The 26,483-nt window shown below is 38.2% G+C and overlaps 1 protein-coding gene across 3 annotated transcripts in view; it reads right to left on the bottom strand.

The window, feature by feature from the left end:
* Positions 1-246: 246 nt before the first annotated feature.
* LOC126210248 (upstream stimulatory factor 2) overlaps positions 247-26,483 on the bottom strand; it is a 48,462-nt gene continuing 22,225 nt past the window's right edge. For all 3 annotated transcript variants that reach the window (XM_049939437.1, XM_049939439.1, XM_049939438.1), the window contains 3 exons: positions 23,464-23,573; positions 19,302-19,430; positions 247-2,998 (listed from right to left, as the gene is read on the bottom strand). In XM_049939437.1, coding sequence (XP_049795394.1) covers positions 2,801-2,998; positions 19,302-19,430; positions 23,464-23,573 — 437 coding nt within the window. In that variant the 3' untranslated portion in view covers positions 247-2,800. The remainder of the gene's footprint in view (positions 2,999-19,301; positions 19,431-23,463; positions 23,574-26,483) is intronic.

The raw sequence follows: 26,483 nt of genomic DNA, 5'->3' as shown, positions 1-26,483 counted from the left end.
ATTTTTTAATGTCCCTAACAATACTACATGTATCACATCCTCCATCTTTTTATTCTTTTGATGATAGTGTCTTAGTGTTATGTCTTTATTCCTGCAGTAGAACCAGAACGGTTTTCCTAGTTCACTCAACCAAATAATGCTAGACAAAGGTTTACTATTGTATTACTTCTTGTTGAAACAGTCAATAAGTTAGGCTAGCAAGACAAATTACTTTAATTCTTCTAATTAAGAATTCTTGTTATTATCCCAATAAATTTATTTAACATAATATATGCACTGCATACAGAACAACTCCAACAATACAACTGTATTGTGTGGTAAGTGTTGCAGGAATTTCAAGTCTATAAACAATTTGTGATTCAATTAACTATAACAAGAACGCATAACAAATATGCTTAAACATTTGATACATGACACTAGCTTTTAGGTTTAGGCATTGGCTGGGGTACATATGATCAAGCAGGTGAACACTGTTCTCACAAGGCCCATAGTAATATGAAACAAAAGTAGATTTTTAGCAGTAAGGAACACACAATTTCATATAATTGCACACATCAATTAGCTACATACAGTTCTCAACTGGGGATTTCAATTTAAACCTCTCTGAAAACATTACAACTGACTATTAAACATATTACATTCTATCACGTAATCTTGTCTTTTATTCTGTAAAGCAGTATAGTCAAATTTAACTTGTCATTGTTAGGCCTGAAGTAACATTCACACATGTAGATAGGGTACACACTTCATAAACCTCATGTACTCCAAACATGCAGCATAAATGAACATCACAAAATATACAGAGCACGAAACAGTGCAACCACTTTGCAAAAAAAAGTCTGAAACTGTCTGTGTAAATACTAGATACAAATTATTATAAAATACTTATGATGTTACACACTGATCAGGCTCAGTATATCTGTTTTTTATTTATTTTTTTCTCTAGGTGGGGAGGGAAGTACTCTGCATATTTACATATATTAATAAATGTATATATAATTTTTCTCTTATTTACATTATCCGCTAAGTACAAATTCTGTACATCAAATGTTTTGTGGGATATGAGCCTCAAAATATGTAAAGTTCCATAATTTACATACAAACTCAAAATTCAATATAGATGTCAACTGAATCAGCAGAAGACTTATTTATTTTGAAAGGCTAAACTGACTGCATGTCATACCAATAAAGCTTGTAAAAAACCACAAAACAGATTATTAAAAGTGACTATTTCAAGTACACTTAATGTCTTTCTCTTATCAGTACAACCACTTTTGCATGGGTGAATACAGGATTCCTTTCTCAATGGACATAGTTTTGCTTAGGTACATCTCACATCATTTCACTATTCCTAAAAGAAATTGGTTAAAGTTTAAAGACAGTACATTCTGAATGAATTGCATAGGGTTGAAATTCATAAAAACTACTCACTTCTAATCTGTAATCTACTGTATTTCTAATGCAGCACATAATTTAATACAGCAGTACCTCATAGTTTGGTGGTTAAGTCTGACAATATGTCATTCCTCTCTGTCACCGTACAGGTCAGTAACTGTTACACACAGGGATATGATGGATGGGGGAAATCACAGCAGTGGAATACAGAGTTCAGTTTTTTTCAGAACATTATTTCTACTTTTTAGTAACAACTTTACAGGCTACTTACAGTCAATCATAGCTGTTTCCACACACACAAAAATGGTTACGATTCTCAACGAAAGTGCGGGTAGTATTTTAGTCATTACTGATGACAAATGTGAAAAATGTGTCGTCTGGAAAATTGGTTTGTCAGCAGCAAAAGTAACAGTGCAATAAAGTGACAATCTTCAAAAGAGAGACTTTCTCCTCTTTTCATTATGAAACTCATTAGACAATTCTTAGCCACAGAATTGTATAATAGTCAATTAAATCTCCTGAAAAACAGCTTGCACACTTTATGTTAGGTTTCTGAAAACCACAAATGATAAATGCATAGCGGTCAAAGTCAAAGCTTTTGGCATAATGGAAGTTATAATCTGTGGAAACTGTTGTGTAATGCATGGCAGTAATTGAGATAATAATGAACAGGGCAGCACACACACATAGTTAAACTATCTATGGAGCTGTATGATTAAGCATCCGCTAATGCTGCCTCTAGAGTACATTTTCAAATCTTAAGATTTATACATATACTATAAACTACGGTTCACAGATTACTACTGAGGAACAAATGAAGTGAAACATTGCTTTTCTTCCCCGTGCATCACACTAGGAGCCTTAAAATGTAAATGAGTACCTAATGAGGGAACAGTCACACATTTCCAGGAAAACGGTAACATGTAATGAGACACAAAAAATGCAGACAGTTTCACTTTAGCAAAAAATGTTCAACTGTAAGAATTACATTAATCTCCTGAACAAATATTTTATTTTTTTACATGCAGTGACAGAGAGAACAGGTCTTTTCAGAATTTCATTTACAACATAGCTATAGGTGCTTCAATCTCCATCCTTAATCACTAGGCACAGCCACAATCAAAACTAACAACTTTTATACATATCATGCTATAGTTATAACGACATATGTACAACCGTCACAGAAACCGTGTTACTTAAGTAAATCCCAACAAGTGACTGACAAGAGTGCTCTTAACAGCACAACATGCAAATTAACATGTTGTCTGGAGGAAGGAGGGAGTGTACAAATTTCAGGAACACACCCTCTGAGTCCACAGTGCTTAGTGACCCAGTGCCAATGGGTTCATCGAAGCCAATGACTACCTCCGCTCCTCCCCCTTCGAGGATTTACACTTCCGACACCTCATGTAGCTGCTGCACCTTCCCCCACCTGTGCCAATCGTGCCCTCAGTGCTGCATTTTCCCGTTTCAGCTCTTCATTCTGCCTTCTCAACTGTTCCAGTTCCTTTTCACGATGACGTGCAGTGTCTGTCATGTGGATGTTGGCTTCGCGCAGCTCATTTATATACTCGCAGGCCTTCGCCAGAATTCCGCCTTTGCTCTGGTAGACAATACAGGAATCATAAATTTAGTATAAGCAGAACAATTTTATTCTTCATGAATATTTCATAAATCCACAGATGCAAGGATGTGGAACAAGTCAAAACACATATTTTATTCCTGCATGTCATTTATATATAATTAATATAGGTATCACATATCGTGATACATGCAAACTGTTTATCATTCACACAAAGATAAAAGGGATCTAACTATGTGCTGCAGAATATCATTAAGTAATTACATAAAGATTTCTCTAGTAGGAAAGGTAGTATTATGTTGGACTGAAGAGACTGGTAGAAGAAAGTGCTAATCTCAATTTAGCAGCAGTTAGGATGATCACTTGTGTTTTCGTATAGTAACAAATAGTTACATATGTACTACTAGAGTATGGCTGTCTAAAAAAATACATTGCTTTGTAAAACTGTGTGTGTGTGTGTGTGTGTGTGTGTCCATATAGTTTATTATCTTTAGATCTATAAAAGACATATCCTAATATAATAAAACCAAAGTGGCACTGTCAAGAGAGAGAAACAAAATTATATAAACACTGTCCAACAGCTAGTTAATTTTGTTTGTGTATCTTTATTATGCCACTGTGGCTTTGTTATATTAGGATATATTTTAACAATATAGGAAAAGACAGATTGCTACTTGCTGAAAGATCAAGTTGCAGACAGGCACAATTAGAGGTCTTAATTGCACCTGCAACAACTTAATGTGTAATCTTTACAGTAAGTAGCAATCTATCTTTTGCCACATTTCTGGTATTCCTAATTGGGGTTTCCACTGCAAGATTTAGGGGGAATTAGTGAAGTTCAGTGGCAATAGGAACAGGACTTCAGGCCAGGTGAATACATGGTTGTAAATACAAAATCAAATAGGGGTAATAAAGAATAATGAAATAGGAATGCGGGTAAGCTACTACGGGCAATTTAGAGAACACATTATTCTAGCCAAGACAGAAACAAATCCAACACTTGCCATAGTAGTACAAGTTTATATGTCAACTAGCTATGCAGATGATGAAGAGATTAGGGAAATGTACAATAAGGTAAAAGAAATAATTCAAGAAGATGGAACAGATTTCAAACATTTATTGCTTCCAAACTACAGAAAATACGAACATAATCCAACATTCCTGGGAAGAGAAAAGTTCAAATTTTTATGCATTCAGTGTGAGCACCATGTGTTACTTGACAGATATCGAAATAATGGCTCAAATCCAGCCACACACAAAGCAGCTGATCTCTGGTTATTGAATTCGTATGTTCAACAATGCAATGTCGCAGACTTTAGTGTCAGGAATGGGGGAATAAAAACACAGTCTTTTATTTAAGCCCACAGATAGAAGTAACAAGGTGTGAGGTCTCCAGAACTCACACCTTGTGGCTTACCTGTGGGGTTATGTAAAAGACTGCATTTTTATCCTCCTCAGTCATACCACTCTTGAAAATCTATGGCAGTACATTGTTGAAGCTGTGAATTCAGTGAGACCAAATGCTCCGTGTGTGGCAGGAAATGATCCACCATTTTGATATCTGTTGTGTAACATATGGTGCTCACATTGAATGCATAAAAATTTGAACTTCTCTCTTTCCAGGAATGTTGGATTGTGTTTCTATCTTCTGTAGGCTGGAAGCAATAAATGTTTGAAATCTGTTCCTTCTTTTTGAATAGCTGTCTTATTTTAAACAGATCTGAATATTTTCACCACTAAACAGAATTAATACTCTGATAATTTTTGTCACTGCAGACAGCAATAAAAGAAACAAATTTTATATTTCCTGGATCACACTTTATTCATCATGATGTTACAGATTGTGGTAGTAGTATGTGTTGTAGAACGTAAACAAAGTGTTTGATACACCACATGCAACTAGCACAGGAACAGTGAATGGAAATGTGAAAAATACGCACCTGTCTCAATTTAAAAAAGAAAATCACCTGCCTATACGATATGAGGTGTTTTCAAGCCCAAACTTTTAACTAACTTGTGAACAGTTTATTACCTCCTAGGGCTTGTACAAATTTGAACTGAGTTATAGAATTTGGTGCTACTGTATTTCACATGTTTTTGAACCAAGTTCAAGTCACAGTGCATGTCATATTTCTTCTAGTATTACAACGTCCACAGCTTGTAGTCTGGTGGTTAGCGTCCCTGCGTCTAGATCGTGGGGTCTCTAGATTTTAAGAGATTTTCTTTGCTCGGGAACTGAATGTTTGTGTTATCCTCCCCATTTCACATCAATATGCAAGTCACTGACGTTGCATCAAATAGAGAGGCTAGAATCTTGTGACCGAATAACTGCAAATAGAATCCAGCCAGTAATGCCATTCATTCTGTGGAATGTTTCATTTCTTTCATGGTGAGAATGGTTCCCAATTATGAAGTTCATGACTGAGCAGACTGTAGCAGGGAATTTTTTAAGGCACACCACACTATTCTGGTAACCCCCTTATGTTCAATAAATACTTTTTTATGCTGGTGAGTCACTCCAAAACCTAATTTTGTAACACATAAGAGAGAAGACATAACCAAAATAGGCAGAGCTCGAGATATGTGTATCTCCAATGTTGGAAATTATCTGCAGCTCCATCTATACTCCGCATGACACTTCACAGTGTCTGGTGGAAGATACTTTTCTGTACCAGTGTTACTTCCCTTTCCCTGTTCCAGCTGCAGATAGTTTGCAGGAAGAAGGATTGCTGGCAAGCCTGTGTGTGCTCTAAGCTCTCTAATTTTATCTTCACAGTCTTTTTGCGATATACATACAAGGAAACAACATATTGGCTTACTCTTTCAGGAACTTACACTCCCTGAACTTTAAAAGGAAACCAAATTGTGATGCAGAACGTGTCTCTTGCAGCATCTGCCACTGGAGTTGGGTAAGCTCCTCTGTGATGCTTACGGGCTTACTAAATTAACCTAAACAAATTGTGCTGCTCTTCTTCAGATCTTCTCTGTATTCTCCACCAATCCTATGTGGTATGGATCTCAGTTTGTCAAGCAGTGTTTCCAGTAAGCTACTTTCTATGTTGATGGAGTACATTTCCTGAGGATTCTTCCAATGAATCTCAGTCTGACACCTGCTGCACCTGCAATTTCATGAAGTCATTCCACTTCAAATCGCTTCATATGCATACTCTTAGGTATTTTATGGAAGAGACCCCCCTTCTAGTGGTTGTTCTGCTATTGCGTTTTCATTAATCACAAGTCTTTGTGTACATGTACTCTTAATACATTACTTTTTTTTTATGTTGACAGTCAATTGCCTCCCCCTGCAGCAAGTGCCAATTGTCAGCAGCTCTCACTGTATTTTGCTACAATTTTCTAACTTTTTGACTTCTCTGTATACAACAGCATCATCTGCGCAACGCCTCATCGTATTTCCGGTGATACGGACTAGGCCATTTGTATATATATATATTATGAAAATAACGACCCTGTAACACTCCTATGGGGAACATCCAAATTTACTTTCATGTCTGAAGAATTTTTTCCAGTGAGGATTACATGCTTCGTTCTGTTTTCTAGAATCTCTTAAGTTCAGTCGCACAGTTTGTCTGATATTCTCATTTCTCGTATTTTGTCCATTGGGCCGCAGTGCAGACTGTATCCAAATCTTTCTGAAAGTCAAGGTACATGCTATCTACTTAGGTACCTGCACTGATACTTGGGTCTTCAGAAATGTCATAGTACATAAGCATAAAACAGGTTCCAAAATTTTACAACAGACGCCCTTCAGATAAAAAAAAGCCGATAGTTTTGTGTATCTTTTTGATGATACTTTTTGAAAATGAACTGACCTGTGTTTTTTTCCAATTCTTAGGAATGCTATGCTTCTCTAGAGCCCCAAGGTACATTGCTGCTATGAAAGGAGAAAGTTCTTTCACATACCCTTTGTAGAATGTAACTGGTATCATGTCACACCCAGTGGCCTTTACTCTGTTGAACGATTTTTGTTGCTTTTATATCCCTTGGTCACTTATTCCAACATCTGTCATTTTGTCATTTGTGTGAAAATTTAAAGGAGAAACTACAGTATGCTTCTCCTCTGTAAAATGATTTTGGAATAGACATTTAGTATTTTGGTCTTTTCTGTATTATCCTCCAAATCTCTCACAGTCAAAGTGTCTGAACAGATGGGTTTAATCTGTTTACCGATTTAACATAAGACCAAACTTCTTAGGTCTCTCTGTCAAGTTTGCAAAGAGTGTTTTACTTTTGAATTAATTGAACAGTTCATGCATTACCCTCCTTATGCTAATTTTGACTTCATTTGCTTTTTGTTTGTCTGTGTCTTTTGGTTATGTTTAAATTTGCAGTACAGCTCTCTTGGCTTCGTTTTGTTTTAGGGTGCAAAACACACGGCCATCTCAAACTGGAGAAAATGAAGAGGAATTAAAAATGACTACACATCAATCCCAATCAATGGAAGAGAAGACAGCTAAAAACAAGACATGGAGAAAGATCTATAAAATACACCATAGAGAAATGGAGGTCCAGAACTAAAAATTAAGTGGCCTTCACCATATTGCTAAAATAGATAAAAAGCAAAACGTGGTCAACAGCCTGCATGTCATTTGCTAAAATGGCCGATAACTCAGACGGCAATCACAATTGAGAACATACGTGGTAAAAAAAAAAAAAAAAAAGGGCATTCTGCGAGGAAATGGCAGAATGGTGAACTGTCAAAAGCTGAGCACAATGTGCACAAAGTGGTGGGGGAGCACCACTTACCAAATGGCTATGGCTCGAAAGACAGTGCCCAACAGGCAACCTAGTTAAAATGATCTCCTCGCGGCGAGAGGAGGTTGTCCAAGCTGATGGGAGAGGCTTAATTCCACAGAGCTTGTTCCCATGAAAGGAGTACGAGAGGTGATGCCAAAGTGACATCACCTGCTGGCAGACAACAACACTGAGATCAGGAAGGTAAGAACTAGCGGCTGAGATTTGAGGACTGCAGCCTTGGCAGCAGCGACAGCCCACATCGAAACTGAGTTTATTGTGTAGTATCTCTTCCCATGTAATTTTAGAAAAGCCAACTATTAATACCAAAGTGCAGTAGAAGTACCTCTGCTACATCTGTCAGCTACAATTTATTCAGAAATTAATGAACCAAATATTGTGTGTCTTGTTCTCAAATGGAATTTGGGACATTACTGCTAGTCACACACCTGCTACCTACCATGTAGGTAACACGACTTTTCAATTCTTGAATGTAGAAATTCAGTATGTTGAAAGCATTACTATTGAGGCACATTTGTAATTTTGCTTTGAACCTGTTTAAAATTCCTATTTCATGTTTTTTGTTAGATGGGAGCTGGTTGGCTACAACTGTATCGAAGTCGGTAACACAACTCTAAGATCTAGACAAGGAAGTCAAGTCTACATTAATTTGTTTTGTATTGTGGATGTGTAGGTCACAGTTCCTGTGAAAATGGTTTTTACTGCAAAAAGGAAGGAAGAGTAAATGGAGAGAGAGAGAGAGAGAGAGAGAGAGAGAGAGAGAGAGAGAGTTACAAGATCCTTAGAAAGAACCCTGAAATATGTACAGTTATCTACCTCACGCCATACTGTTATTGCTCACTGCCATTGAATTATTAATACTATATTTACTTTGCATGTACTGCCTCACATGATGATTTCATACGGTAAATAGTAAAAGTATACAACATAAGCCAACATCTTGTCCTTCGATGAGCACAATGATTTTGGTGCTTGGTTCCATTTACGCTAGGAACATTGGGCAAAAAAGTTTAAGTTTAGTCCATTCCAACAGCCATTTGTATAGCCATTCCGATATCTGACTGTAGCTATATTACAGTATATTAAGCAACGTTTTAATGACAAACTGGACCTGGTGCCAACAAAGAACTCCTGGACTGATGGTTCAAATTTGGTCCAACGGTGTATCGGACCTTGGTCTAAGAAAAGTTTAAATTGTTTGAAAAATCTGGCTTCGTTTGGATTTCATGTGCAACTACGTTTTTTGAGAGGTTCTTTACACACACCACTTCTATGCCTTAAACCTGTGTGAATGAGTTCAAATCTTTTAAGAAGTTAGACAAACACATGTAATTAATGGTTGTCCTGCACTGTGAATGCTTTATCTGTCACAACAATATGACAATCTAAAGTTGCACATAAAATGTATGTAAAATCCAGTTTCGTGCAAATCTCACATGCTGAGAAGTTTTAAAGTGACACAGATGATGATAGAAAAATGTATTCTTACAATAATTAAAGAAGCATTTGCAATAATCTTTCATCACTCAGGGTTTATGTGCGAAAAAGCATGCATCTGCACATGAAACAGTGTTTCATAGAAATACGTTGCATTTTAAGAGTTGCATTTGGACATAACCAGTTTTAATTATTACAGTTGATTATCATTTCACTTCTTATATGTATAAGATTTTATTCACCAGTGGCTAAAAATTACTGATAAATTGTTGAACATGCAAAACAGTGCTTGAACCAAACCAGACTTATGCCCAGCCCTCTACAAAATGATATATTGTTTAACGGAGCATTTAAACCTTTATCAATGACCAGGCATAAAATTGAACTAACCCAAAAATTGCTACAAAAATAATCATCAGAATTATCATGCAAACATTGCTTCACAGTTCTTTTTTCAGCATTTAAGTTTGCTTTTTTGTGTGCACTGTATAAAGCATTTATGGTTATTTTTGATATGTTTGTGTATACAGTCTCGTGTATATGACTAAAGTGTGTTTAAAGAAAAAGAACAAAATTTAAAAAATTGAAACTAAAACACAAAACCTCCTGCACCGTGTGACCTTGACGAGGGAGTAAAGCTTGTGTGCTCTGAGGACACATTAAGCTACACTGGACAACTTCAGCTACAGCAGGCAGGTAACTGTAGAGACATCAAACTAACAATGCCCAGCTCAAGCAACATGGTCCAAAAGACAATTAAGACTTGTACCCGATTGATTGTCATCCGAATGAACAAAAAACAACATTGGTTGCAAAGCTATGGTAGGCTAATATCAAAATTATGGTAGAGTAAAAGTTGGGAACCACAATAAAATATTATATACTGTTTACTACGGCTGGGGAATTTTCAGGATTTTGGGCACAGGATCAGGGACTTTAGCCTATAAACTGCAAGATGCAGGTGTACCAACATCTTGCAGCTGAGTGGTTAAATTGTAAAAAAAGTGCAAATGTGTCTTTGAAGCTACCAGATAAGTCAAAAAGCTAGTTCCCTTCTTTCATATCCCTAACTCTGCCCAGGACATGTTCACCTTTTTTGTGCTATGATAGAAGCAGTTTTTATTCTGGTTAATTTATGTTTCTGCTAACTTAAGTTGTAACTTGTTATCCAAATGGACACCAAGGAATTTTAAATAATCATTAATGTCTACTTCTGGTGCTGGCAGATAATTACTGTTTGTCTGAAATTGCAAATCTGAGTCTTTGGAAGATTAAGGTTTAAACACTTGGCTGTGAACCACTAGTAGATCTGCTCAGCTATCATCTGAACTGTCTCTGGCACATGTTGAGTTTGTACCTTTGATTAGTCTGCTAGCCCTGGATAGTCTCATGATCCTGATTTCAGCCAAAAAGATGTATGTGCAGTGATTCATGATGAGGTGTGAACAAGTAGTGCAATATTAGTTTTGCAAGTAAATTGATGTGGCAAGTAATTACACCCCTGCATGTTTGCTAGCTTTTAATAATTTTTTGTTGTTTTATTAACTAAAATGTCTAACATTATTGTAAAATGATCTGTGGATGAATAAACAAATTTGTTGCCCCACCTTATGGAAGTTATTACAAATAGAATTCCACTCATCCTGTCATGAAGTACTCAGTATATGTACACTCGACATTTAGACTTTAAAGTATCAATAACTGATGTTTACGCAAAACTGATATTTTCGTGTCTCTGGCCTACAAAAGGATGTTCTGTGTCATCAGAGTCTGAGTAACTGACAGTAGCTAATGATTGTTAGTAACTAATTTTGCCTACTTCAGAAATTAACTGAATTACTGGAAAAACTATAAAGAGCTTTCTGTTACTAGATAATCACTTACATTTCCAGCTATGATGACAAAGAATGACATAACCTTTCTGCATCTCATTTCTTTTTTGAAATTCTGGACAGAACAAGGATACAATACAGGGAGCAAAAGGTTATATATAGCTTACAGATAAACAAGACCACAGTTACAGGAGTCCAAGGACATGGAAGGCAAACAGTGGTTGGGAAGGCAGTGAAACACTGTTGCAGCCTATTCCTGATATTGTTCAATCTGCACACTGAACAAGCAGTAAAGGAAACCAAAGAACAATTTGGAGAAGAAATAAAATCTGACAGAATTACATTGTCAGCAGCAAGCGTTGGAGACAGCCAAGGACCTGAAAGAAGGGTCTAACAAAATGAACAGTGTCTTGAAAAGGGGTTACAAGATGAGCATCTAAAAAAGGATAACAAGGTTAAGGAATATAGTCAAATCAGGCAATATTGAGATAGTTAGATTAGGAAAGAGATGAGATTTGCAATAAAGTGCAGACTGCCTATAGCACCGAAGTATTTCTGGGGGGAAGAAGAGGAATTCTTAACATCTGATACAAATTTAGTGTTTGAGAAGACTCTTCTCAAGTTATCTGTCCGGGGTGTAGCCTTGAATGGAAGTGAAAACGTGGATGACAAGCAGTTCAGACACACACAGAATAGAAGATCTTGCAATATGGCACTACAGAAGAATGCGGAAGATTAGATGGGTAACATTAACTAATGAGGAGCTATTGAAGAATTGGTGGCAAAAGAAATTTGAGGCATAACTTAACTAAATGAAGGCATTGGATGACAGGACGCATCCTGAGACATCAAGGACTTGTCAATTTGGTATTGGAGGATCGAAAATTGTAGAGAGATTGAGGGATGGGTACAGTACGTAGGGTCAAATGGATGTAGGCTGCAGTAGTTTGAGACAAAGAGGCTTGCATGACAGGATGCAGGCTCTCTGTGTTGCTAGTTTCGTAGGTACATGTGGAGCCCCCCCTAGTGTGGCTGGCTCCACTCTGGCAATATTGCCATCATTCTGTATATCTGCACACAGCAATGTTTTTCTACAGTAGCATGAATGTCAGTTATGTCACCAGAATATCAATAAACAAATAAAAAAGAATATTTGTAGAATGAATATTATTCAACAGTGGCATGTAATCTGTTGTGAAACATCCACTTGGGTGGGAGTGAGGCAGGCAAATTTAAACTATCAGTCACGACTCATTGTGTCTGGATAGTTCTGTGGTCAGTATGAATACTGTCTGCTGACGAGAAGGGTTTGAGACCCTGTCCTGTGTACAGTTTTAATGTGACCAGAAATTGTAAATTATTCAACAATGAAAGATACTTCCTCCAAAATTTTTCCTAAGCACAAAAATGTTACAAACGCACCTATCGCAATCAGGACTTTGGAAGTAAATCATAGGTATAACATAGAGACACTATTACCCCTGTCAACTGAGTTCCCGCTACACCATTACTTTCACAACAGCTCCACCGATGTAGATTCCCACAGCTATGTGAAGGTTCATTCCCAACACAGGGTTCATACTGTGAAGTGGTGTCAAATTCTATTCAAGTAATTGAATGCTTCACTCAGATTTAAAATGAGAGTTGAGAAATTATTATTATTAACACGACAAAGATAAACTATTACAGCATTACAAATTATTCTGAGACGTGTGCTCTTTAACCCCTTAACATGTTATTTCTCTTCAAATTATGTTCCAAAAAATGTTAATGTACTATGTCCTATAATGAATGACATTACATAGAGACAAAGAAGGATAGCTTTTAAAAGCTCAAAATGATGAGTTAAAAAGTTTTGAAGATCACCATTAATAAAATCCAAGTATACTTGTCCACTGGACTTTAACCAAAATATCCTGAAACTTAATACATTTTAGTTTCTGGGTAGATATGAAGTCATACCATATATTTCACAATGATTTCCTGTGAACACAAATCTTTGAGGACCTGGGTAGAGAAAAGTGGATGTGTTTATTTTGTACCACTGGTGAACAGTTGGCAGTGAACTGATGTACAGTCATGACTTTCAGTGACTTGTAAAATCACTTTCTTCTCAACTTTCTGCACTGCTAAATTCACTGGAAAACTCACAAGCACTGCCTAAACAACAATATAGGACAGAGGATGAAAGCACAACTTTTGTTGTAGAGTATCCATAGTTTCACACAGTAAAAACTACATTTTTGGTGGCAAATACCTCAAACAAAACATGGCAGTCAGGCTACAAACATAGTACTGGATGCTCTCCAGCAGCTGAACATTAAACTATGAGCACTGAAATGCCTATAGTGAGCCATTCTTTCCAAAGTTGCCCGAGTATATCTGGAATTTTAAGTTTCTGTCAAAATAATAAAAATCATACAACTCGAAATGTTAAGACGGTTAATGTTTGATTTTTCAATGTTTTAGTCACTGTTTAAAATTTTTATTTATTTATTCAGGTATGACCAGTCTGACAGCCTTGCAACCTAATAATTAAAATGCAACTGAAGCCTGTATGAATGACTTTTAGGTATTTTTATGGCACCAGATAATATCCACAGAGTGACGTGCTATGAGCTACATGGGCAATTTCCAGCTACCTTCTTGTTTTTCCTGGTCTTGTCTTGTGTCTTCATGGGGTCGGCATGTTACTCTGGATGTGGCAATGTTAGTGTTAGACGGTGGCCAGATGCCTCTGTTGGAATTCGTGCATTCCATCATTCTGCATTAATTGCTACCCCATGTGAAAGCGTGAACAAGTTTTCTAAACGTTTGTGTATCATTTAACTGAGGCATACTGTGGGTAACAGCCCGGCATTCACTTAGTTTGATTTGGGAAACTACCTAAAAATCAATACCCAGGCCAGCCAGCACACTGGCCCTTTTAGTTAGTGTGTGCAGCCTATCGACAGATCAATGACCAATTAATACAGAGAAGATATAAATGATGAAACACTACTAGGGCTGAGGATTGTTACTACTTTTTGGAAAGAGTCGGTGTGTAGTAGAAAGTTTGCCATGTGGTGATAACTTTTAACTGCATAAACTTTAGTAAGGTCTGAGAATAGTAAATGTAAGGTTAATGAAGTGATGTCCATTTTCGGTCAAACATGGTATGTGGCAATATGTACCACTAAATAGGAGTGTGTTTCCCTACATATCCTTAATGACAAATAATACTCGCAAATGAAAGCCTTAGAAGTTATTTTAAGAAGTGCACAAATATTGTGTGGACCTGTTATTTTTGCTTGCACGTGGAGAATCACGCAGAGATGACACGTATCTTCAAGAAGGGATGGCAAGTGCAATAAGTTCCAGAGAGAAAGCACCCACACAGACATGAATATAAAAAAAAAAGTTCTTATCATTACTTTGGATGAGACCTAAGTCCTTGGTGAATATATATTGACAACAGTTATGTGGCTTTTCGCGGATGATACTGTAGTATACAGAGAAGTTGCAGCATTAGAAAATTGCAGCAAAATGCAGGAAGATCTGCAGCGGATAGGCACTTGGTGCAGGGAATGGCAACTGACCCTTAACATAGACAAATGTAATGTATTGCGAATACACAGAAAGAAGGATCCTTTATTGTATGATTATATGATAGCGGAACAAACACTGGTAGCAGTTACTTCCGTAAAATATCTGAGAGTATGCGTACTGAACGATTTGAAGTGGAATGATCATACAAAATTAATTGTTGGTAAGGCATGTGCCAGGTTGAGATTCATTGGTAGAGTCCTCAGAAAATGTAGTCCATCAATAAAGGAGGTAGCTTACAAAACACTCATTCGCCCTATACTTGAGTATTGCTCATCAGTGTGGGATCCGTACCAGGTCGGGTTGACGGAGGAGATAGGAAAGATCCAAAGAAGAGCGGCGCGTTTCGTCACAGGGTTATTCGGTAATCGTGATAGCATTACGGAGATGTTTAGCAAACTCAAGCGGCAGACTGCAAGAGAGGTGCTCTGCATCGTGGTTCAGGTTTCGAGAGGGTGCGTTTCTGGATGAGGTATCAAATGTATTGCTTCCCCTAGTTATACTTCCAGAATAGATCACGAATGTAAAATTAGACAGATTCAAGTGCGCATGGAGGCTTTTCGGCAGTCGTTATTCCCACGAACAGCCTGAATAACAACTTTTTGCAGTGCAGACTGCTGTGAGACTAGTAGTATGAGAGTCAATGACGTTCTGGAAGGGCTGTGGAACCATGCCAACCCCAGCTGCACTAGGTTTATCAGTGGAGGATCAATGATGCGAACAGCACAATCGAAGTAGTCCCACACATTCTCGATTGGGTTTAAATCTGAGGAGTTTGGTTGCCAGGGTATTACGGTCTACTCGTCCTGGTGTTCTTCGAACCATGCATGTACACTCTGAGCTGTGTGAAACGTTGCCATCGTGCTGAGGAAAAACAAATTAAGTGTAGGGTTGGACACGGCCCCAAAGACCGTGGCATGCTTGAGTCGATCCACTATGCTTTCCAGAATGACATCACCCAGCAAATGCCTGAACCCTTCTGATGATTGTTGCTCAGTGCTTGTTTTCAGATGTTTTACACCATACATGCCAGCGGCCACCTGTGTGATGGAGCACAAAACACAATTCATCTGAAAAGACCAGTTGTGATGTTGGAATGCAAATTCCAATCTTTGTCATCAATGAACAGCAGTCAGCAAGGGTGCATGAACCAGATGCCTGCAGGGGAGGCCCATATGCAGCAACGTTTGCCGAACAGTCGCTCAACTGTTGCACATCTATTTGCCCGTACACATCTCCACAGTCATAATTCATCCCTGTCATCTATGGTCTGTGGTGCACTACAGTCACCTCGGTGCCAGTTTTTTTGGTAGTGCCATTTTGCCACACACAGCGACATATGATCAGTTTACAAACTCAGCCATTTCAGAAATGCTTCCACCCTTGGCCCAAAACCCAATGATCATGCTCTTTTGGACATCAGATAACCCCCGTTTCTGTATAACGACAACGACTGTACTGAGGAAATCGAATGATTTCTTTTTAAAATTTCATCCATCTCAGTTGCACTGGTATAAAATCCAGCTATAGTAGTTATCAGATTCGGGCTGACAGAACCATTTTCAAACCACAAACATTGCTATTAATGCTAATTATTCTTATAAATTGGTGCCAGAAATCACAGCAAAGTATACAGTGGGCAACAAGTGCCCTCTCTGATCTTAGTTTATGCGACCGTTGCTAATGACTGACACAACCAAACTCCTATGAGCAGCATGCCTTGAATAAGCAAACAACTACACTGTTTTCTGCATCCTCTGCCATGCTTTCTATACCCTCCACTGCTAGTGCTACCACTTGCTGCCTGAGTGATTATCCACGTTGATGTCAAACATGGGCATTGTATATATATTTATTTTCTAAACATTCTTTTATTTATTCTTTCACGTCAGGACTTTTAATACTGACCTTCACGCGAGTGGAAGGATAGAGAAACTTCTCTGGCACACAATTATAGATACATTGTGACATTTAGGTTGCAAACGGTTTTTAGTCTGTGTGCAGGGTTGTTAGTGGACTTTTGTATAACACTGACATATGGTGTATTTGCGGATATGATAGCCATCGGTTTTCTGAGGCTCAATTTGGAGTCAGAAATATCTAAAAGCTAAACCACACAGGTAGAATGGATGGAAATGCATTAATTTAGTGTGATTCAAACACAAAATTTCAGTGCGAAAGTTAATATAATAATCATTAAACCTAGTAGACAGTTGCATGTGAAGAGTTTAGTGTAATTATCTTTGAAAAATAATCACTCTTTCTATACTAATTGTGTTTCAACATTATCAAACAGAACCTTTTGTGAACCATATTCCAGTAGTAAAGGATGTAGTGTACAACGTTGGCTCTGTTTCAAATAGTGCAGTTAATGACAAGTTCATGGCTTGTAGAAAATAAACTATGGCTAAATCACAGTAAGACTTAAATTTTACAGTTTCTAACACACAATTCAACAAAATCTGATGTCTTAATTTCACACAATGAGCATATGATTAGTGTAACTGAACAGTTTAAATTTCTAGGTGTTCAGATAGATAGCAAACGGTCATGAAAAGCACACATTCAGGATCTTGTTCAAAGACTTAATGCTGCCACTTCTCTACTTGAACAGTATCTGAAGTAAGAGATCATTTGACACTAAAATTAGTCTACTTTTTTTATTTTCATTCACTTATGTCATATGATATTATATTTTGGGGTAAAACTTCCCTTTCTCAAAGGATATTTTTGGCTCACAAATGGGAAAGCGCTGGTAGATAGACACAATAAAATACACACACACACACACACACACACACACACACACACACACACACACACACACACACACCCCAAACTTTCACAACCCACGGTTGCTTGATCAGAGGGAAGGAGAGGGAAAGACAAAAGTGTGTGTGTGTGTGTGTGTGTGTGTGTGTGTGTGTGTGTGTGTACCTGTCCCTTTTCCCACCCAAGGTAAGTCTTTCCACTCCCTGGATTGGAATGACACCTTACCCTCTCCCTTAAAACCCACAGCCTTTCGCCTTTCCATGGGCTGCGAAAGCTTGAAATTTGTGTTTGTTCTTGTTTCTATCAACGTACCAACGCTTTCGTTTGGTAAGTTACAGAATCTTTGTTTTTAGATATATTTTCCCCACGTGGAATGTTTCCCTCCAAACAAAAGCACTGGCAGGTCGATAGACACACAAACATACACACAAAATTCAGGCTTTTGCAAGCAACGGTTGCTTCATCAGGAAAGAGGGAAGGAGAGGGAAAGACGAAAGGATGTGGGTTTTAAGGGAGAGGGTAGAGTGTCATTCCAATTCTGGGAGCGGAAAGACTTACCTTACCTGTCCTTTTTTCCCCCCTAAGGTAAGTCTTTCCGCTCCCGGGATTGGAATGACTCCTTACCCTCTCCCTTAAAACCCACATCCTTTCGTCTTTCCCTCTCCCACTTCCAGGTCCACTCCCTCCAAAACCTCAAAATTCCAATCAACACAATCTGGAACCACAACACCCTAATTCAGTAGTTAACCTTTCCTCCAAACCTCTCTCCCAATCCGAAACCTCTGTCCTATCCAAAGGCCTCACCTTCAGCCCCACTCCCAGATTCAACCAAACAGCCCTCGTCAAAGATTTACTGTCCTACTCTCGTGCTCTCTGCTGGAAATATCACTTTGCCACGAAGAAAAATGATCCTAATCCTACTCCCAATGATCCAACTCCCCAGGACACTATCCAAATTGAACCCTGCCTGGAACAGTTCCGTCCTCCGTCACAGCGGGACCCACCTCCTCTTCCTCAAAATCACCCTCTCCAAACCTTCGAGGAATTTCTGACTTCCAGCCTTGCATCTCAATCCTTCTTAAAAACCTTAATCCTACTCCCAACATTACCACTGCTGAAGCCCAGGCTATCCGTGATCTGAAGGCTGACCGATCCATCGTCATTCTTCCGGCGGACAAGGGTTCCACGACACGTTTATTGTTAACATTTATTGTTAACAGGGAATGACAATATCAGTTTATTCCCAAGAATTAGCAGGTGTCACTCAGTTAATACTGAGGCAGAAATCCAGTTTGCATTTGAATCGCTCTTTCTTAACTCTTGTACAGAAAGGTGTGCAGTATACTGTCACATCCATTTTCGATAAGCTACCACAAGAATTCAATAATCTTTGGAGTAATCCCTGTGAACTGAGGAGTTCCCTCATGGGCCACTCCTATTGTCAAGGAGGAAAAATTAAGCTGATTCCTATTTTATATTGTTTATTGCGTTTACTCGAACTTATGGTTTGACTTATTATGGGTTCATACACATTTTGTTTTATCTGTTATTATTTTTATGTTTTAGTTTCATGTACTGACACGTTCCATAACCTTGGAGATTTGATTCTCAATTTGGTACTATGGAACTAGACACGTAAATACAATAACAAAATTAAGCCGTCCCGACGAAAACAAAGAAATCTGAGAGACGAAAAGTCAACACTGACAGTCAACAATAGTTGGTAACTATGGATAGTACTACAGCATACAAGGGAAGAGATGCCACCTTATACATTTTCAGTAGAGACTTTCCATATCCAATTCCTGTATGTCTCATACTATTTGTGCTGTAAACAGTGTATGTTGGCAACTCATGTTGTTAAGACTGTCAACTACAGCAGTCACCCACCACATCTTACAAAGTTAAAAGTACAAGTTTCTTACCTGACCAGTTTTTGTAGATTCAGGTGAGCAGTTCGGTATGATCTTGCTGAGTTTCCCAATCCAGTTGTTTATTTTATCCCTGCGCCTCCTCTCAACTTCATTATGCGTTGCTCTTCTCCTGTCATCACGCTGAAACACACACTAATCATTTACTTAAAAATATCAACATGAACAGTACAATTTTTACAATATTTACATTTGAGAAGTACTTGAATCTGCAATATCTTTAAGGGGAATGACATAGATATGATTTGTATAATACAGCCAACTGGTTGCAACAAAATTTCACTTTAAGCTGGTTTCAAAACCCACTATGGGTGTCTATCAGAAAATCCAAACAATTACAAAACCATTAACACAGAGAAAACCAAGAGTAGAGTGTTATTATACTGAACAAATTTATGAGAAGACTATACTAACATATAGAAAAGATTAAGAACAAAAAGCTCTCATCATATAAAATACATCATAAGAAGATAATATCTGAACTGCATACACTGGACCAAACAAAAACTTGGTAATTGTCAGTATAGTTATAGCTACATGGCACAGCACACCGTACACCACTAAGGGCTGTAAGAGAAAACAGGCACTAGATGTGGCATCAGACAGAGTGTCACTAGCTGAAGCTGCTACAATGTGATCACAAAACAAGTCGTGCCATCTATTAACAGTTTAAGAAATCAGCTGCTATAATTAAAAAAATAAACAACATACAAGAGTTTATCTCACAAGTCAATTGCCAGTAATATGCAAATTGAAATTTATACAGGCAATCCATAGCAATTATTCTACACATTTTGTATGAAAATGATTACAATGTAATAAATAAAAGGGAGAGAGGAAGGCAGTATTTTAAAGTCCGCTCTGACGAAAAAGACGAGTCAATTTTAGGTGTTTCTAAGTAAGGGCTTTATATTACTGGAGGAATTTTTATTGCATAGTTGCAAATGTTCATTCAGAATTAAATTGTCACAAAGAGAAAAGTGTTTAAAAATTTTGTAACACTGAGTATTTTAAGTCTAAAGCCATACTGTCGTGAACTTATGGTCAACAACATATGAGATTTTGTACCTCTCCATTAAGGAGATGGGGCCTGGTTAAGTTAAAAGAGCCCGAGTTCATTGAGGTTTTTGAAGTGACCTTTAGGCAACGATTAAAACAGGAAAAGAATGCATTAGAAGGTGAATGAGTGGTCTTGAGAGATGAAATAATGAAGACATCAGAGGACTGAACAGGCAAAAAGACAAGGCTTGGAGGTAATACTTGAACAACGTACAAATCACTGCACTTAAATAACAAAAGTAAAAAATATAAAAATGTAGCAAATGAAGCAGGCAAAAAAAGGGAACACAGACCTCTACAAAATAATACTGACAAGAAGTACAAAATGGCTTAGTAAAAATAGCTACAGGACGAACATTGAGCTGGAGATGTATGCAAGACTTGGGTAAGAAGAAATTTTTGGAGAAACACCAGTTTGGATATCAAGAGGCTAGATCGTATTCCAGTACCAACCAACAGCGGAAAGGTTAAAGGAATATACAGGAGGGTTATACAAAGCCAACATACTTGAAGGGAATATTATAGAAAGGAAAGAGGAAGATGAAATGGGAAATAATATATGACAACGTCTTTCATGATGGTACTGTTGTGTAACACATTCCTGGACTTCTTGCAGTGTCTATTTACGATAAAACCTCATCCTTTGTCAGGTGCCACTGACTGACTACACTGCTGCTGAGGTGGCTTTATATAGTCCATAGACGACTTCCAATTGATAGGTAATTACATAATGCTGCCACAAATGGTATCAAAGTCTGCACCTTTGGTGCCACTGCTCCCGTAATACCGTAAACATTGCGACTATTATCTCTGCCTCTTCTCTGCATCAAGAGCTCGCTTCCGTGCACCACTAAGATTGCATCCACTGTCACGGTTGAAGATCCTGTCATACATTCTTATTTCTACAGCCTCCTTAATTACAGAATCTCAGAATGTAAAAGCATAGGACAAAACCTTTGTTTTATCAAACAGTATTTTGCATTTTCTGTGAGGCTGTGCCCAGCAATTGCAAATTTCTCCAGTTTTCGCTTTTTAATAAGCCATTAATGTTCTGAACAGTGGTCAGAAATGGTTTGGATAAACTGACTGATTTAATTGCTACCACACTCACGATGAATGTTACAAATCCCAGGGATCCTGAAGCTGAGAATATCATTAACAGATCGCAGGACCTCTATCTTCATAGCTGGTCAAAAAGTAAGTCTTATACCTCATCTTCCCACGATCCTGCCTGTTTTGCTCAATGTAGCACTGTAAAAAGGAAGGAATACGGTCCGTAGCTGATCACGTGAATGTTTCAACATTTTTCACATGTAGTTCAGATGGTTGATTTCAGAATCCAAGTGGTCCTCAGCAGAAACAGTTTCTGCTTGTGTACCCACGTATTTACAATTGCTCTCTTCTGGACTGGATGATGAAAACTCTGAGCACTAAGATATAGATCTGTGTGCGTCGACTTGTTGTACACCGAGTGGCAAAGATGTACATCCAATTTTAATTGTACCAACAAATTTAAAAATGGCAGCCACCTCCTTTCTATTTTTGTACATACTGTTCATATGTTCAACAAAATGCTGAAGAGCTTCTCCATTAGATGGCCAGACCATAGACATATTGTCAATGTAACAATAAAACAAAAATGGACATAGGGGAGTCAAACAAATTTGACGCACATTCCTGAAAATGTTCCATAAAAAAGTTGCTCACTGCAGGAGACAATGGAGAACCTATAGCCATTCCATCCACCATTTCATAAAATTTACCACTACACAAGAAGTAAGCGTTCGTCATCTCATGTCTGAACAACTTTATCGTATCAGACGGAAAATGCTCTGACAACAGTTTTACTGTGTCCTCCACAGTATCTACTATCTTACAGAAAATGATAGCTATTATGAGGGTGGAAAGACGCGAAAGGGAAGCAGTAGTTGAGATTTTGAAATTATGAAGATAGCTGCGGTAAAAATACAGGGAATGAAAAGTTATTTACAACTTGTACAGAAACCAGATGGCAGTTATAAGAGTTTAGGGGCATGAAAGGGAGGCAGTGGATGAAAAGGGAGAGAGACAGGTTGTAGCCTACCCATGATGTCATTCAATATGCGCACGCACGCACACAAATGGAGTAGCAATTGAAGTTCAGAGAGAAGAAAAGAAAACTGAGGTTTGCCAATGATACTTTAATTCCAGAGACAGCAACAGACTTGGAAGCGCAGTTGGACTGAATGGACAGTGTCTTGAAAGAACGATAGAAGACGAATATAAAAAAAAGCAAAACATGGACAACTGAATGTAGTCTAATTAAATCAGGTGAAGCCAAGGAAACTAGACTAGAAAACAAGACACTTAAAGTAGCAGATGTGTTTTGCTACTTGGGCAGCAAACTACCTGATGATGATCTAAGTAGAGAAGATGATTGGCGACAGCAAGAAAAGTATTTCTGAAAAGGTAAGTCCTAAAATTAAACATAAATCTATACATTAGGAACTCTTTTCTGAAGATATTTGTCTGGAGGGTTAATGCGGAACTTCCTCAGTTATGTAGGAATCATTAATTTTGTAATTGAGGGGGGGGGGAGGATGGGGAGGGGGAGGAGGGGGGGGGAGAGAGAGAGAGAGAGAGAGAGAGAGGAGTGTGTGTGTGAGTGTGTGTGTGTGTGTGTGTGTGTGTGTGTGTGTGTGTGTGGGGGGGGGGGGGGGTAAACATCGTAAAAGGAGACTAGAGGTTGACTACAGTAAGGAAGTTCAAACCGATGAATGTTGCAGTAGTTATGCAGAGATGAGGATACCTGTGCAGTACACATTAGCATGAAGAAATGCATCAAACATATCTTCAGACTGAGGGCCACAATAACATCAAGGATTAAAGTTATGAGAAGTATATTATCACTATAATATCAGTAATGCTGTGGTACACAGCATTTAGTAATTATTTTTATCAGTGAAAGATCTTACCTTTAAGACATTCACACTAACATGAAAACATAGCCTACCAACTTAAAAAATCAGTTCACAGCCATGCTTACATGCACAGACAATAATCTTCACAGACATATTATCTTGATTACCAATGAACAGTCGCTTACGAAACTACATACCGTGGGCACTATCCCCCTTCCCAAACTTGATTCAGATGTTCGTGTAGCCACAGGCCTTGCAGTTTGTGTGGTGAATACCTCAGGTGTGCTGCCAATCACATATACTTGGCCTGCAATGAGGAAACAAAAGTTAATATTGTGAGCAGCAGGAATACATGTCCTGCATAGGTTCGAGCAGTTGATAAGAGTGCTGTACATAATAATTTCAGTTTTCAAATTACTTAAAATTTTCTTTGCGTAATGTTTTATCTGCATTCAAACTGTTACTCAAATTCACATTTGTGCCCATTTACAGTATCAACCAGGAGTGGGAGCGAGTCATAAGTAATAGGGTGGCAACTAATTAATTTTGATTGCACTCTTAATCATGCCATTTTGCGATTTCATCTACGGAGTCTGACAGAAAAATGTATACACTCTTTGTCAGGCTCTATTGAGATATCGATATTGTCATATGATTTCAGTTACGAGTGTGTCCTAGTATGGGCTTTGGCTCAACAGATGTTAGTACTTTCATCTCGGTATTAAGAAAACAAGATAGCTGGAGCACACTTGACATTTGAGCAACAAAAATGTATTGTGAAATGGTTTTAAAGTTTGATAATGCTGCTGAAGTGCATTGTCAGTGCAGGTGGGAGTTTGAAACAGAACCACCAACTAGCCTAACAATTATACGCATCATTGACAAGTTTGAATTGCATGGAACAATTTGTGATATTCACAAAGTAAGATAGGGAAGACAGGATACAGCTAGCTACAAGTCCTGCTCTCGTGTTGGACACTTTTGGTAATTCTCCACAGAAGTCTGCTACACAATGTGCACGTGAAGTGGGGGTTAGCAGTACAAGTGTATGAAGAATTCTGAAAGCTGTGAAGTGGAAAGTTGACATTCCACGATTACTGCAGGCGATTAATCGTGACAATCCTGATCGCTGAATGCAATTTTACAAATAGTATCAGCAAATGGTAACTGATTATGAATAATTTGTGATGAAGGTAGTGTGGAGTGGTGAGGCACAATTTAAACTTAATGGAACTGTGAATCAGCATAACTGTGTGTACTGTGCACTGGAAAATCCGCATGTTTATGTAGATAAAGCAGTCAATCTACCAGGGGTTCATGTATTGGGTGGACCATCATCTAGGCTCTTAGGACGACCCTTTTTCTTTGATGCTACTGTCACTGGAGAAATGTACCTGGAAATGTTACACACATCAATTTTACCAGGTATACATGCACTTTATGGAGCTGATGAAGAGGTCTTCTATCAGCAGTATGGGGTGCTACCACACTACCACCTAGCCGTACAAGTTTCCCTGGATGGTGATTTTCCGGGACATTGGATTGGACAACGAGGGCTCGTTGAGTTCCCTCGACGCTCGCCGGATCTAATACCTATGGACTTTTACTTGTGGGGAACTGTGAAAGCTAGAGGAACTTTGCTGGGAGATTACAGCAAAATGTGCAGCAATCACCACTGTAACAATGACTGATGTAGTTGTGGTGATCACTCGTCGTTCTGCTGTGTGTATAGCAACCAACAGTGAACATTTTAAACATTTAAAGTAACGATGTGCTAAACTGAAGGTTGTACAACATGTGTCATCAATTGCTAAATGTAAAATAAATATACTTTTTGTTCCTTGAAGGATGTATACATTTTTCTGGCAGACTCTGTATTTCCTTAAGTATGAGGATTTGTGGAGACTCGCGAATAGCAATAATCCATGTTGTTACTGTATAGATTCGAATTGGATGGTTAACCACAGAAGGTTTTAACAACGTACACATTACTTAAAAATTTAATCACTAATCCGATTAAAACCTGCTGTCCATGATCTAAATACATCCATAACTAAATACATCAGAAATGACACCATACTTCCTAATATTTACAGAGAGCGCCTTTGATGTCTCAGATGGATATTAGTATGAAGTGGGTGCTACCACTGACCATCGCAATAACCAAGGTTGTGCTAATCTAAGTCATTTAATTTTCTAGCTGCCTGACAACACTCAGAAACTTGTTTGACAAGTGGTTTCGAAGGCAGCATCTTATAAATTCAACCAATGGAATCAAGAATGGCACACTGGCAGTGTACAACATGTGTTCAAAAAGTAAGGTGACTTTGTATTTTTATGAAAGAATATTTATTTATTCATCAATATTCATGTTCTTCCCTCCAATGCAATCCCCCCCACAGATACAATACACTTGTGCCAATGTTTATTCCAATATTGGAAGCACTTCTCATAAACACTTCTCATAAGCACTTTCTGGTACAATCTCAAGTAGTTCCAGCGTTGCAGTTTTTATTTCCTCAATTGTTGAAAATATGTGTTCTTTCATAGGTCTCTTCAGTTTTGGGAACAGGAAGTCAATAAATCTGGTGAATACGATAGCTGAGGCATGATTTTTTTTTTTTTTTTTTGGGGGGTGGGGGGGGGGGTGGGGGAACACACACACACACACACACACACACACACACACACACACACACAAAAGCAACGATGATGAGCTGGTGCATTGTCACGATGCAGAAGCCCTGAATTGTTTGTCCACAATCCTGGACATTGTTTGCCTATTGCTTCTCACAAATGGCGCATAATGTCAGGGGTGCAGGGGGGGGGGGGGGGGGGGAATTGTGTAAAATTTTGACGTCTGATTTAACTTGGCATGCTTTTTTCGGTCTTTGCTCTCCGCGATGCTTCCATTTGGACAACTGGGCTTTGGTTTCACCGTCGTAACCATAAACCCATGTTTCGTCACCAGTTATGACCATTTTGAGCAAATAAGGATCATCACTGAAGTCATTCAGCAGCTCATGTGACGGATCTTCTGATCAAAATTGAGAAGATTTGGAACTAACTTCGCTGACACGTCTCATGCCCAAAACATCTGAAAAAATTGCATGACACGCGCTGACCGATAGGCCAACATCCTCAGCAACTTCTCTTACGGTAATTCAACAATTTTCCAAAATAATTTTCTTCACAGGTTCAACATCATCATCTGATG

Source organism: Schistocerca nitens, chromosome 10 (genome assembly GCF_023898315.1).
Source record: "Schistocerca nitens isolate TAMUIC-IGC-003100 chromosome 10, iqSchNite1.1, whole genome shotgun sequence".
Classification (NCBI taxonomy): Eukaryota; Metazoa; Arthropoda; class Insecta; order Orthoptera; family Acrididae; genus Schistocerca; species Schistocerca nitens.
This window is presented reverse-complemented; position numbering and strand designations above follow the sequence as displayed.